The following is a 12628-nucleotide window of genomic DNA, read 5'->3' on the forward strand; positions in this document are numbered from 1 at the left end:
GAGGCCTGTTGACCACGATCTTCATGGTTCATGATGTCTTACGGCATACAATAAGGATCTTTGGTCAAAGGCAAGTGTAAATCTGATTTAGAACTCCAGAATCATTGCAGGGTTGGAGGTGAAGGCACAAGATAGGAAGGGAGTGACCAAACCATACGCGCCTGCCCGATCAAGCGGGAGATTCACTTGACTGCTTCATTCGTTTGTTTGCGCACCGCGTTTGCTCTCACCACAACCCGCTTCACCAAGTTTGGATTTCACCAGTCGCTCCGCTTCCCTTACTTATCAGCGCAGACCTTCCTCCTGCCCTTCTTCATCCACTTTACTTCTTGTTCATCAACCAACTTCTTTCTCATCAACACCATGGCCGACATCTTCTCGTCCCATCCCTACCCTGGCCGCAAGAACATCCAGCCGGCCAACTACAGCTGCGAACCCTGCGAGAAGACCTTCGCATCCAAGGACAGAGCTGCCCATGACCGCAGCAAGGGACACAGACTTGCATTGGCCAAGATCAAGGCCGTCGTCGAAGCTGCTGAAGCCCTTCGCAATGGCTATCCCGTCGAGAACAACGAGAACATTGACCCCAACGCTTGCCACAACTGCGGTGAACGTAAGTATCTTCGATTTCTTCACTGATATGTCTACTAACTCTCCTTCAGTTGGTCACATGTCTAAGGAGTGCACCGCTCCCAAGAAGATGACAGGCGCCTGCTTCAACTGCGGCCAGACTGGGTATGAACGCCATGCGTCTCACTGCTACGAAAACCTCTACTGACCGATTGCTAGCCACAACAAGAGCGACTGCCCTAATCCTACTGTTGTCACCTGCCGTAACTGCAACACACAGGGCCACATGTCTCGCGAGTGCCCCGAGCCCAGGTCGGCCGTTAACGTCACATGCAACAACTGCGATCAGCTTGGTCACTTCTCTCGTGACTGTCGCGCAGCCAAGAACTGGAGCAAGGTCATCTGTAACCAGTGCGGTCTTTGTAAGTCTGACTGTGCGCGTCACTGGAACCTCAATTGCTAACACCTTTCAGCTGGCCACACTGTCCGTCGCTGCAAGACAGACCCTGCCGACTATGTCGTCCAGGAGGATGCTGGCTTTGGCGATGACGGCACCGCTGGCCCTTCCGGATCCGATGACTGGATGAACAGCGGCGCTGCTGCAACCACCTCTGAGCCTGCTGCCGTTGAGGGTGACTGGATGAACGCCGCCGACTCTACTACTGCCGCCACTTCCACTGGTGAGGAATGGGGAGCTGCTCCTGCTGCTGCTGCTGCTGAGTGGTAGAAGAGGTCTCAAGCAATGCATCACATGGGTCGTTCAGTTGTGGTTCGAATGTCTTTCAGATGTTTCAGCTTTACAGATACAAAGACTAGATGTCGCAGGCATTTCCTGAAAAGATGGCTGTTCCGTACAAGAAAAGCTACAAATTCAATCAGATCATCAAATGGTCCTCAATCGGAGCAAGGCTTTTTGAGCTCAACGTGAACATGAACTTGACCATAACTTGATGTGATCGGCAGTCTATCATAAAAGCTGCCTCAAGCGAAGAAGAAAACGAGGTCATACACGTCCCGGGAGCATGTAATGAAACCGAGGTTAGATGAGACACTTGAGTTGTATACTTCTTGTTGTTTGACCGACTACGTCGCAAAGACGATAGCCAACTTGAACAGAGAATATATACTTGACTTCTGCTAGCAGATGGGTGCATGGATTGTTCCCTCCACTCAGATGTTGCTCGGTCCAGGAGCCCGGAGAGCCCACTCGAATGGCCTTACCTAGACAGTGTTCCAGATGATCCGAAAGCCGGACCAGGAGACGAAACCTTCTCAGCCTCTGTTCAAAGTGTTACCAGAGCCCTTGGGATTGTGTTCGACGTATTCGTCCCAAGCTCTGGCCTTCATGGTTTCTTCGTCGGCCTTGTCCAAGTCATCCTCGTCCACCTCTGGCTTAATACCAGACTGTGCACCGCCTCCTTCGATCATACCACCACGGCGCTTCTCTTCGTCCAAGTACTCGTCGATGGTCATGGTGGGGAGACTGTGGTCCGGACGGAAGACGCCGTCTTTTAATGTCTGGCGGGTGTTGAGAAGTGTAAATGGGCGCAAGGGTTTGCCGTCTTTGCTTAGCATAGGGCCTGAGAGACCAGCAGACATGGGGCCGTCCAGCTTCTCCGAGTAGCCGTCGTTGTTCTTGTAACGCTCTCTAGCGTCAAAAGGCAACGATTCTTGACCAGGTGGTGGTGGCGGAGGAGCGCGTGAGAGGATGTGAAGCTCTTGGGCTATTGACTCCAGAGATTGATAAGTCTGGTGGACACAGAATTCAATTTGTGTCAACTGTAGGCTGCGATACATGTCGTCGTCATTTTGCAGGGCAGCAGGATTTTGTTGCAGATGTTGTAGCTTTTGCTTCAGGTCCTTCTCTTGCTTGAATCGGAGGATCTTTGTTTCGCGACGGGCGGCGGGATCTGACGTCGAGGCAGTGGAGAAGGTAGTCGGGGAGTCACGGTATTGCTCGAGCAGTTTCAGATCGGATGAGGTGAGCATGTCGTACAGATCCAGCTGTCGTAGGAACTTCTCGTACGAGTCTTGGGCGCGGCGCAAAACGGCCTTGCGGTCTTGAGAGGACAGGCGCTGGACTAGGTCGGCGAGACGGTATTGAGAGAGCAGATGATGCAAGTCATTCGTGGCAATGTCTTCCAGAGACTCGTTGGGACTGAAGAGGGCGATTTGGTCTTGGATGCGTAGGCACTGCTCGTAGCTGCTGATGGCGGCATTTACCAGCGCTTGGTGGGCCGGTGTATTTGTCTCCCAAGAAGTCTCGATTTGCCTGCGCTTGTTCTCGGCCGACTGCCATGCTCCTTTGAGTGTTTGCGGTTCTTCTGACATGTCGTTGTTCTGCTTGTGTAGAATGTAGAATGTCGAGCTTTCCATTTTGGTGGAACTTTTGACATCATCCGAGCTCCATGAAACGCCCAACTCGGCCAGCCACCTTTTCGCCCACCTCCATCAACCTCCCGCCACTCTCTATCACCTCCCTCCATAATCTCAGCTACACTCTACTCTGCCTTGGATCGTGAGTATCCCTTCGTAAATCGCCATCGAGAGAGTTATTGTAGATGTGGCAATGTGTTTGCTTTGCCGCGTAGATCAACCCATTTCTTCACCTCAGGTAGTGTCGGTGGCTCCCTGCATCTGACAGGTTCATTGCTGCAATTATCCGATCACTTCTTTCAACAAAGAGTGTCGTCCCTTCCGTCTGCTGTTGCCTGTCCCTCACCTTTCACACATCGTGCCACCCACCTTTCGCCTCTTCTCGTCTTTTCCTCCTTCCATTTCTGTCTGTCACCCACAGCCCCAGCTTTTCTTACACACAACCCTTGACGCAGCCATCTGAGCATGGCAGCCTCACCACCTTTGGAAAAGTCGCACAACCATCACCCCGACAGCGAAAGCGATGGCGAAGCTGACGTCGACACAACCCCCATTGCCCTCTCTTCCACCGAGAAACGTCGAACCCGCAAACTTCGTTTCCAGTCATGGTTACAGAGCGCAGCTATCAAGGATATCCGCAAAGTCGCTCAGGAGGTCAATCGTGCAACTGCAGATGAGGAGTTGTCTATCCGTGAGCTGCTTGCTAGTCAGGAGACCACCCAAATCATCACCACCCCCAGAGAATACCAGCTCGATCTCTATCAGCGCGCAATTCATCAAAATACCATCGCCGTCCTGGATACTGGCTCAGGCAAGACATTGATTGCTGTTCTACTTCTTCGCCATACCATCGAGCAGGAGCTCCAAGCCCGTCTGGAAGGAAAGCCGCATCGTATATCCTTCTTCTTGGTGCCTTCGGTCCCGCTTGTCTTTCAACAATTCGCGGTTCTAGAGCGCAATCTCGACTATGATGTTGATAGATTGTGCGGTGCAATGATGACTGATAAGTGGAGCAAGCAGGTATGGGAAGAACGCTTCGCCAAAACCCATGTCATCGTCTGCACTCCAGATGTCCTCAAGAGCTGTCTAAGCTGCTCGTTCATCTCCATGCGCCAGATCAACCTACTGGTCTTCGACGAGGCCCATCATGCCAAAAAGGGCCATGCGTATGCTCAGATCATCAAGGACTTCTACTTGACCGATGTTGATGAGGGCGCTCGTCCTAGAATCTTTGGTATGACAGCCTCGCCTGTTGATGCAAGAGTCGATGTGCGCCAAGCTGCCAGGTAAGTCCTTTTGTGTAGGTCATTGTACATATACCAATTGACCGCGCAGGGATCTCGAGAACATCCTCAACAGCAAGATTGCTACTGCACGCGACCTCGCCCTGCTACAGAACGCAGTCACGAAGCCGGATGAGAAGATACTGTCGTACACAACCTCACCAGCCATTCCCGCACCAAGTCAACTCTATCAAGATTTGAAGAACCACTTTGGTAGTGTCAGATTCCTCGACGACATATTTGAACGTGCCGTGAAGATCCGTTCACATCTCGGAGAATGGTGTGCCGATCGTTACTGGGGTTTCGCCCTAGCTGAGGAACGATCAAAAAAATTAGAGTCTCGCGTTGAGAAAGCTGCACGTATGAATGGCTCTACAGACGAGGCCGATCTCGAAGTAGAACAGATTCGAAAAGCCATGGATATGGTTACCAATCATGAATTCGGAAGACCTCGAGCTGATCTCTCGGATCTCAGCAACAAAGTCCAACAACTTTATAATTATCTCGGACATCACTACGAACGCCCGTCAGACTATCGCTGCATTGTCTTTGTAGAGCAAAGAAGCACTGCCTACTTGTTACACAAAGTCTTTGATACCATCGGCAGCACTCATCTCAGTGCCGGTTTACTGATTGGGGCTGGAAATGGCCGTCTCGACGATGTTCAGTCTACTTTCCGCAACCAAGTCGTCACACTCATCAAGTTTCGCAAAGGAGAGCTGAATTGCCTATTCGCAACTTCGGTTGCCGAAGAAGGTTTAGACATTCCGGACTGCAATTTGGTCGTCAGATTCGACATCTGTAAAACAATGATTCAATACGTCCAATCGCGTGGACGTGCCCGACACAAGAACTCCAAGTTTTTGCATATGAGAGAGGTCAACAACTGGGACCACGACACCATACTGTCCGAGAATCGGGGAGCGGAGCACGTCATGCGCTCATTCTGCGAAGCTCTTCCGGCCGATCGCCAACTTGAAGGTGATCACGACATGACTTTTACTCAAGACATGGTCAGTCTCTATCCTACACATGTGGTTCCAAGCACTGGCGCAAAGATCACTTTCGGCTCAGCCCTTCAGATCTTATCACACTTCGTCGACAGTCTCCCCAAGGAAGGCGAGGAAGCTTTACAGCCTACCTACATCACTACAAATCAAGGTGGGCGCTTTGTCTGTGAAGTCATCATTCCTGACCCTTCACCTGTGCGCTCATCAATTGGCGACCCCATGACAAAGAAATCTCTTGCGAAGCGCTCAGCAGCTTTCAAGGCTTGCAAAGAGCTTGTGATGTCAAAACACCTTGACCCTAATCTCGTCCCAATTTACACCAAGAAATTGCCGTCGATGCGCAACGCAGCTTTAGCTCTGAGTTCCAAGCAATCCGACATGTACGATCTGCGTATCAAGCCTCACATCTGGGACGATGGACGCAACTCGGTCCCAACCACAGTGTATCTCACTCACTTGAACATGCCGCAGGGACTAGAGCGTCCTCACCAGCCTCTATTCCTTGTCACCAGAAAGCCGATGCCCAACTTCCCCGAGTTCCCCTTGTTTCTGAACGACGCTCGCAGGACAGATGTGAAATTGACATCGTTCGCTACGGCATGTCAAGTCACCGAAGTCGAACTAGCCAAATTCACCTTGTTCACACTACGTATCTTCAAAGATCTTTTCAACAAGACGTATGAATTTGATGTGATGAACACGCCTTACTGGCTGATACCATCTGGGCAGTCAAATCAGTTCCCTGATGCCAAAGCTGATCCTTTCCAACTCATCGACTGGGCAACTGTAGACTACGTCTATGAGAACGACAAGGGCTTCCAATGGTCACCAGGGATGCCTGGTTCGTTTTTGGTAGACAAGTTCTATGTTGATCAGTGGGACGGTGGTCGACGCTTCTATTCTTCGAGAGTTGCACCAGAGTACAAACCCTCGGATCCCGTTCCTGAAGGATGTATTGCTTCGAAGAGACAGACTGACATTATCGACTACACCGTCAGTCTGTGGCAAAAGACACACAAGGAGAAGAAGACTTGCTGGAATCCCAATCAACCTGTCCTGGAAGGCGAAAAGATACTACACAGACGTAACATGCTCGCAGAACCTACTAACAAGGAAGAGCAAGAAAGATCAAAGACTCGAAGCTTCATATGTCCTGAGCCACTCATCATCTCTTCTGTATGTACCCACTCCCCATCTCTTCTGCATGTACACAGGCAAGGATTCGATGAATAAAGCTAATGACTAGTAGTTACCAACTCCCGTGGTAGCGACCTGTTACGTTTTCCCTGCCATCATTCACCGCATTGATGACTACCTCATCGCAATGGAGACGTGTGAAGAACTTGATCTGACCGTGGATTTACCTCTAGCTCTAGAAGCTATCACCAAGGATTCTGACAATACCGAAGAGCATCGGAACCATGAACGCATCAACTTTCAGCGTGGTATGGGAAAGAACTACGAACGTCTCGAGTTCTTGGGGGACTGTTTCTTGAAAATGGCCACCTCGATTTCCACGTTCACACAAAACCCCAACGACAATGAATTCGATTTCCACGTGAAACGCATGCTGCTTCTTTGCAACCAAAACCTCTTCAACACTGCGCAGAAGCTCAGGCTTTACGAGAACATTCGCAGCAGCTCATTCTCTCGGTAAGTTTGTACAATCAAGATCTGTCTCTAGGCGACCCTTGAGCTAACAGCACGTAGACGCACGTGGTATCCCAGTAACTTAAAGCTCTTGCAAGGCAAAGGCGCCAACAAGAACGGCTCTGAATCTATGAAGCATGCACTCGGTGACAAGACAATTGCAGACGTGTGCGAAGCACTCATGGGTGCCGCATTTCTCACTCATGATAAGCCTGGAAAATGGCGGCCAGAACACTGGCGTGATGCTGTCAAGGCTGTCACCAAGTTTGTGGACAGCCCTGACCATACCATGATGGAATGGAAAGACTATTCTCGCACATATGAGAAGCCAGCATACCAGGTAGCCGATGCCAGAGCTGCGAACCTTGAACTCGCTAGAAGAGTAGAAAAGGAGCACGCATACCACTTCAGATATCCGCGTTTGCTCCAGGCTGCTTTTCATCATCCCTCCTACCCCAACATTTGGTCTGCCGGTATACCGTCTTACCAGCGACTTGAGTTCTTGGGCGACTCGCTTCTTGATATGACAAGCATCACCCATCTTTTCTACAATCATCCTGATAAGGATCCTCAGTGGCTGACCGAGCACAAGATGGCGATGGTGTCCAATCAGTTTCTTGGAGCAGTCTGTGTCCGTCTTGGATTCTGGAAGCATCTTCTTTTCAACCACGATTCTTTGCGTCAACAAATCGCAAACTATGTCACTGACATCACAGATGCGGAAGCAGCATCTCATGGAGCAATGGACTACTGGACTACGGTGAAGGAAGGACCCAAGGTGAGAACCGTGACCACTTCTTCTGTGGCCATGTCCTAACATGATCTAGTGTCTACCTGACATAGTTGAAGCATACGTCGGTGCCATGTTCATTGATGCCGACTTCGACTACACCGTCGTACAGCGCTTCTTTGACGAGCACATGAAACCATTTTTCACAGACATGGAGATCTACGACGACTACGCAAACAATCACCCTGTGGTAAGTGATCAAGAAGATCCACATGATCCTTTCAGCCGCTGACGGGTGACATCAGACTCGACTTCACAACGTGATGCAGAAACACTTTGGTTGCCATGAATACAACTTGTTCAATAGTGAGGAGACTGTCGACGGCATGCAACCACTCTTCTGGTCGGGGGTTATGATCCATGATCATGAACCTATCGGCGTCTGGCGAGCCAAGTCTGGCAGATATTCCAACATCAAGGCAGCTATTCTGGCAGTGGAGGTGCTCGAAGGTGTTGCTCCCTACGAGTTCCGAGCCAAGTATGGCTGTGACTGTCGTGAAGACACTGACGGCGGAGACGAGGGCAGCAGTACAGCTTGAGACATGGGATTATTGCAACCGTACCAACGTTCCAGAAGCATGGCATGAATAGCACATTTGTCAAAAGAGATATCAGAGGCAGGAACTTGAAGAAATGCAGATAAGAGGGTCGAACAACTTTGCTCGATAGTCACTTGCCGTTCGCTAGCTAGCAACTGAAAAGAAAGTTCATTCCGACCCATATGCCCCACGACTATCTTGGATCTTGTGCTACAGACACAGCTCCTGTAGCCCCCTGATAACATGTCCTCCTTGGCTCGAGGGCCATGGCCAGTGATTCCTCGTTCATGGAGAATATAAGTTTCTGGCGCAAGTTGATTGAGGGACAAGCATGAGGCTGCGGAGTGCTCATAATCCTGTGTGTATATACTCCAGGAGAGAGTGTCACACAAACAAGGCTTTTGGTAGATTTGCCTGGTGAACTTGTAGATGATCGAAGAAGCATCCCTGTCATCTACTCCACATCTCTGTGGAACTCGCCCATACCGTCGACGAGAGCCTTCTCCAATCCAGAAGCAGCCCTGCCGATTTCACCTCCTTCCTGCTTTGCGGCTTGAATGCCACGAGCAACAGCACGGACAGCGACATCGTCGAACGATCTCTTCCTCGCCTCGGCATCGTCGTACATGGCGTTTTCTGCATCCTTGGGTGCTCCAAAAAGATTGAGACCGCGGAAGGGGTTCGAGCGTGCATAGAGAACTTGATGCTCCGTACTGCACAGCGGGAAACAAGAAGCATTCGCCGGTCCAGCATCCTCAGCACTAGTCGCATCCGTGAAACCAGCCCTCAGAAACATGGTCAAAACATTCAATTGCTTGATCAACAATTTCGAGGCCGCAGAGCCCGGTTTCCCAAAGCTTACAGCGCGCTCAGATGACCAGTTTCCGGCTGCTTGTTCTTGTTTGCTTGATTGCCAGCCCAGTAATGTCAAGAAGCATTGTAAGGTTTTTAGCCAGCCGCCTGCGCAGGAGACGAGTTCTTGACCAGCAGTTTGGAGCAGCCATTCTAGGACATCGAGGGAGGAGGTGCGGATTTCGGCAGCGAGATGGGTCATTCCTGCGCGCACGTAGAGGAGAATGTGGTCGACATGGGTAGCGATGTGAGCGGGAGGTAATGCGCGTAGCAGTTTCGTTAGTGCGGCGCGCACCGAGTTGGAGGCGTCGAGGATCAGAGGTTGAATCTTGGGGAGGATGGTGGCCACGGGTAGGGGCAGGTTGTTCGGTCGCTCGGCGACTGTGTTGGTGAGGTAGTTGATGGCATCGCGACGTTGCGAGTCGGTCTTTGAGCTGCAGAGCGACAGCTGGTGTGTGAATTGCTGGTCGATGGAAGGCGCGGCCGCAGTCAGCGACTGCTGGTTGAGGACAATCGACTTGGCCTTGAAACTGGTGTCGGTAAAGTTTGCGGCTTTGGCCTTTGTCTTGCCGACTTTGAGCTTGGTCTTTTGGAAGTCTTGCTTCTTTTCTCTCTTCTTTTTTGCGCTGGATCCCATCGTTGTTTGCTTGCTCTCCTTCAACCTGTGTCGAGTAGATCCATGCCACCAAGGTGAAGCCCGTCCGACGACCAAGAAAAATTCCCCAGTTTCAACTTTTGTTGCCGCCTTTTGCGGGGTTGCCTTGTCGCATCTAATCCATCTTATCAATCTAATCATAGACGAAGACAATCAACAAGAGCAAGCATAGCACGAAGAAGCATTCTCTAACATTATCATATATCTCATTAAAGCTAGTAGCACATGTTTGAGCTGTTAAACAACCGTCTCCGAGATCCATGACTTGGTAGGCGATGCGCCTCGGCGTACTGATTCCCGTTCAATCGAAGCCAACTTCGTACCACTTGTCCCATGTGTCGATTCCTGCTCAGACTGTCTGGATGCTGCTAAATCGCCACGCTGCTAGCGGACTGTACGATCCCGTGCTTCTTCCTGGTCTGCGCGATCCGCTTCCTCTTCGAAGGCGTCGTCTTCTTCTTCCGCCGTGAGTCCGTGATCGAGATCGTTTTCGCTGTCCTCGTCGTTTGATCCTCTGCGTACGATGGGCGCTGATACCGACGAGAGCTGAGCGTAGAGACTGATATCTTTTATGGATGGCTTGTTGGGCGATTTGGGTGATTTGAGTGCACTCTCGACTTTTTCACCTTCGGCATGAGCACTGACTGTAGAGATAGCGGCAGCGGCCTCAATCTTTGCGACGCCCTCGACAGATTCGATCGTCTCAAACACCTCCGCCTGCTTGTCATCTTGAGCAATTTGGTATGGGACCATACTCCACTCAGGATGGTCAAAATGGACAGGTGGATGTGGGCCCTTGCGGACTTCTAGCATGGAGCGTGAAGCAATGAGACGACTTGAACGCTTCTTTGATTTCCGCTGCACTGGCGTCATCGGCACAAGGTGAATCTCGTCGAAGCCGTCAGCACCTCTATGGACCTCCTTGAGCGTTGCTGCAGATAAGGCGGTTGTAGGTCGTTGTTGGATGATTCGTGATTTCTTAGCTTGCAAGTTCAATGATTTCCTGAGCGTAGTGAGGAGTCGAGGTCTTTTTTGCCTCTGCGCAACGATGACAGGGATAGAAGAGGCGTCGGAAATAGAGTCGCTCTCGGAAGAGCTCACTGGACTGTTTGCACGGCTGGATGATTGGGTGCTCGTGTGTTCGTGCGCCTGAAGAGGCTTTGCAAGTTTTCTGCCGCGTTTTCTTGTCTTCGATGGGCTGACTTTTTCTGGAGCTTGGTGCTCTTCGTCGCCATGGCTGCTCTCGGGCGACAGAGAAAGCGAACTGGGGCTTGTGGGAAGATTGGCTTCACGGGCGGGCGATGTCAATGTGACTCGTCTTCTCTGAGTCTGGCGATCATGCGAAGTTGGTGAAGCGAAGGTCGAACGAGGATCAATCCGTAGTGTCTTCTTGGAGTAAGTCGCCAAACGCTTCTTCCTGACAGAAGGCACAGACATGATGCTGAGATGCTTCTGTGATGATGCATCATCCGAGCGAGAAGCAATTTGGGCTACGTTTTGGGAGGTTCAAGCAGGCAGGGTCGTGACTTCTGTTCTGAGCAGACGCCTCATGATCTGCCTGGATAATCTGTCCCTCGTGCCTTCCAAACCTGAGCCTGTCAAAATCGGAAGCTGGGCATCATCTGCTGTAAAAGTGCTTGTGCATAATAATAATAGGGTATCTCTTTCAAACGCTATGACTTTTCCAATGCCATCCCAATGCCCTGGGCCGTCGCATGTATATTAAAAAAGGTTAGGGGGAATTTATGCAAGGATTGCGAATCCGAAGCAGAAGATCAAAGCATGCGTCTGATGGCAGTCTCGCCCTTGTACTTGTCGAGGCCCTGGTCGAGGCTGCCCCACCACTCGAAGAGCATGCTTTGGCAAATGAGCTTGAACCATGGTGTGAATAGGAGAGAGTCATCCTTGAACATGGTCTTGAGATCGTCTTCGGTCACGTATTTGGTGGCCTGGACTTCGTTGGGGTTTTCGGCAAGGTCAACGTCGGCCTTGATGAAGAGAATGTAGTCGACTGGGGGGAAATGTTAGTTTGTATTGCAAAAGACATCATCTGAGCATTAAACTCACTCTCATGCTCGCCCCACTTGCCGTCACTGGGAGCGACATAGTGGATGCGGGTGAGGAAATGGAACTTGTCCAGAGGGACCTGGTGTGCTTTGATTCCAAGCTCCTGGTCGAGCTTGCGTTGAGCAGCACGCTTGACGCCCATGATGGCAGTCTCGAGGGTAGAGCCAGTCTCGCCGGGGACACCAAGAGGATGCGAGCAGCAGGTGTTGGTCCACATATCGGGGAAAGTGATCTTCTCCGAGGCTCTTTGCTGCAGCAGGAGACGGTTCTTGTTGTCGAAAAGGAAGACGGAAAAGGCGCGGTGCAACAGACCCTTCTCAATGTTCTCCATCAAGTGGCCTCGAAGACAGAGTCAGCTACTGAGCCTCAGGTGCAGAAGGGCAGAACAGAATTGTACATACAAACTTTCTTGCTGGCACTGCCAATGGGCAAGTCGTTCTCGTCGAGGACAATGCAGACCTCGTCCATGAGGCGAATCTGCTCCTCATCATAACCCTCGAGGTCATTGTCCTGGGTGGCAGAAGCGGCATTGGCCAGGGAGGTGTTTATTTGGGGAAACAGGCGAAGAATGTTCTCAGCGGTGATGGGGGCCGATTGGGCGACAGTGGTGGTAGTGGTAGTGCTCATTCTGGCGACAAGGAGTGTGGACGAGCAAGCGGAACAGCGAACAAGGAGAAAACAATAATCGGACCATGAACAATTGGGCGACCCTGAAAGCCTCGACGCTCGGACACGACGACAATCTCTCTCCAGCCGCCGAGCCGCCCACGCTTCGACTAACCTAATTGAGCCTTGATTGATTTGCCGCACGCGCTCTCTGCCCCGCGTCGAATGGC

At 51.2% G+C, this 12628-nt stretch overlaps 5 protein-coding genes across 5 annotated transcripts; 1 reads left to right on the plus strand and 4 right to left on the minus strand.

The window, feature by feature from the left end:
* Positions 1-1842: 1842 nt before the first annotated feature.
* M438DRAFT_372399 (phosphatase 2A-associated protein) lies at positions 1843-2901 on the minus strand (the record flags this gene model as incomplete). Its single annotated transcript, XM_029908342.1, has 1 exon — positions 1843-2901. The coding sequence occupies one exon, from the start codon at positions 2899-2901 to the stop codon at positions 1843-1845; it is 1059 nt and encodes a 352-aa protein (XP_029764319.1).
* Positions 2902-3411: 510 nt separating this feature from the next.
* M438DRAFT_332588 (dicer-like protein 1) lies at positions 3412-8218 on the plus strand (the record flags this gene model as incomplete). Its single annotated transcript, XM_029903523.1, has 6 exons — positions 3412-4232; positions 4282-6415; positions 6489-6892; positions 6950-7667; positions 7717-7869; positions 7925-8218. The coding sequence occupies 6 exons, from the start codon at positions 3412-3414 to the stop codon at positions 8216-8218; spliced, it is 4524 nt and encodes a 1507-aa protein (XP_029764320.1).
* Positions 8219-8672: 454 nt separating this feature from the next.
* Positions 8673-9707, minus strand: M438DRAFT_266306 (uncharacterized protein; the record flags this gene model as incomplete). The annotated part of the gene is made up of 1 exon (XM_029900096.1): positions 8673-9707. The coding sequence occupies one exon, from the start codon at positions 9705-9707 to the stop codon at positions 8673-8675; it is 1035 nt and encodes a 344-aa protein (XP_029764321.1).
* Positions 9708-9894: 187 nt separating this feature from the next.
* On the minus strand, positions 9895-11331 carry M438DRAFT_140671 (uncharacterized protein). Its single transcript, XM_029898882.1, has one exon. The coding sequence runs from the start codon at positions 11160-11162 to the stop codon at positions 10110-10112; it is 1053 nt and encodes a 350-aa protein (XP_029764322.1). The 5' UTR covers positions 11163-11331; the 3' UTR covers positions 9895-10109.
* A 169-nt stretch (positions 11332-11500) lies between these two features.
* On the minus strand, positions 11501-12419 carry M438DRAFT_332591 (IDI1, isopentenyl diphosphate:dimethylallyl diphosphate isomerase; the record flags this gene model as incomplete). Its single annotated transcript, XM_029903524.1, has 3 exons — positions 11501-11736; positions 11793-12131; positions 12194-12419. The coding sequence occupies 3 exons, from the start codon at positions 12417-12419 to the stop codon at positions 11501-11503; spliced, it is 801 nt and encodes a 266-aa protein (XP_029764323.1).
* Between the last annotated feature and the right edge of the window lie 209 nt (positions 12420-12628).

The sequence above is a fragment of the Aureobasidium pullulans genome (genome assembly GCF_000721785.1).
Source record: "Aureobasidium pullulans EXF-150 unplaced genomic scaffold scaffold_3, whole genome shotgun sequence".
Taxonomy (NCBI): Eukaryota; Fungi; Ascomycota; class Dothideomycetes; order Dothideales; family Saccotheciaceae; genus Aureobasidium; species Aureobasidium pullulans.

Bases quoted from the DNA above. Each gene is read 5' to 3' on its own strand.
- M438DRAFT_140671 (XM_029898882.1), bottom strand. From the start codon at position 11,162: ATGTCTGTGCCTTCTGTCAGGAAGAAGCGTTTGGCGACTTACTCCAAG.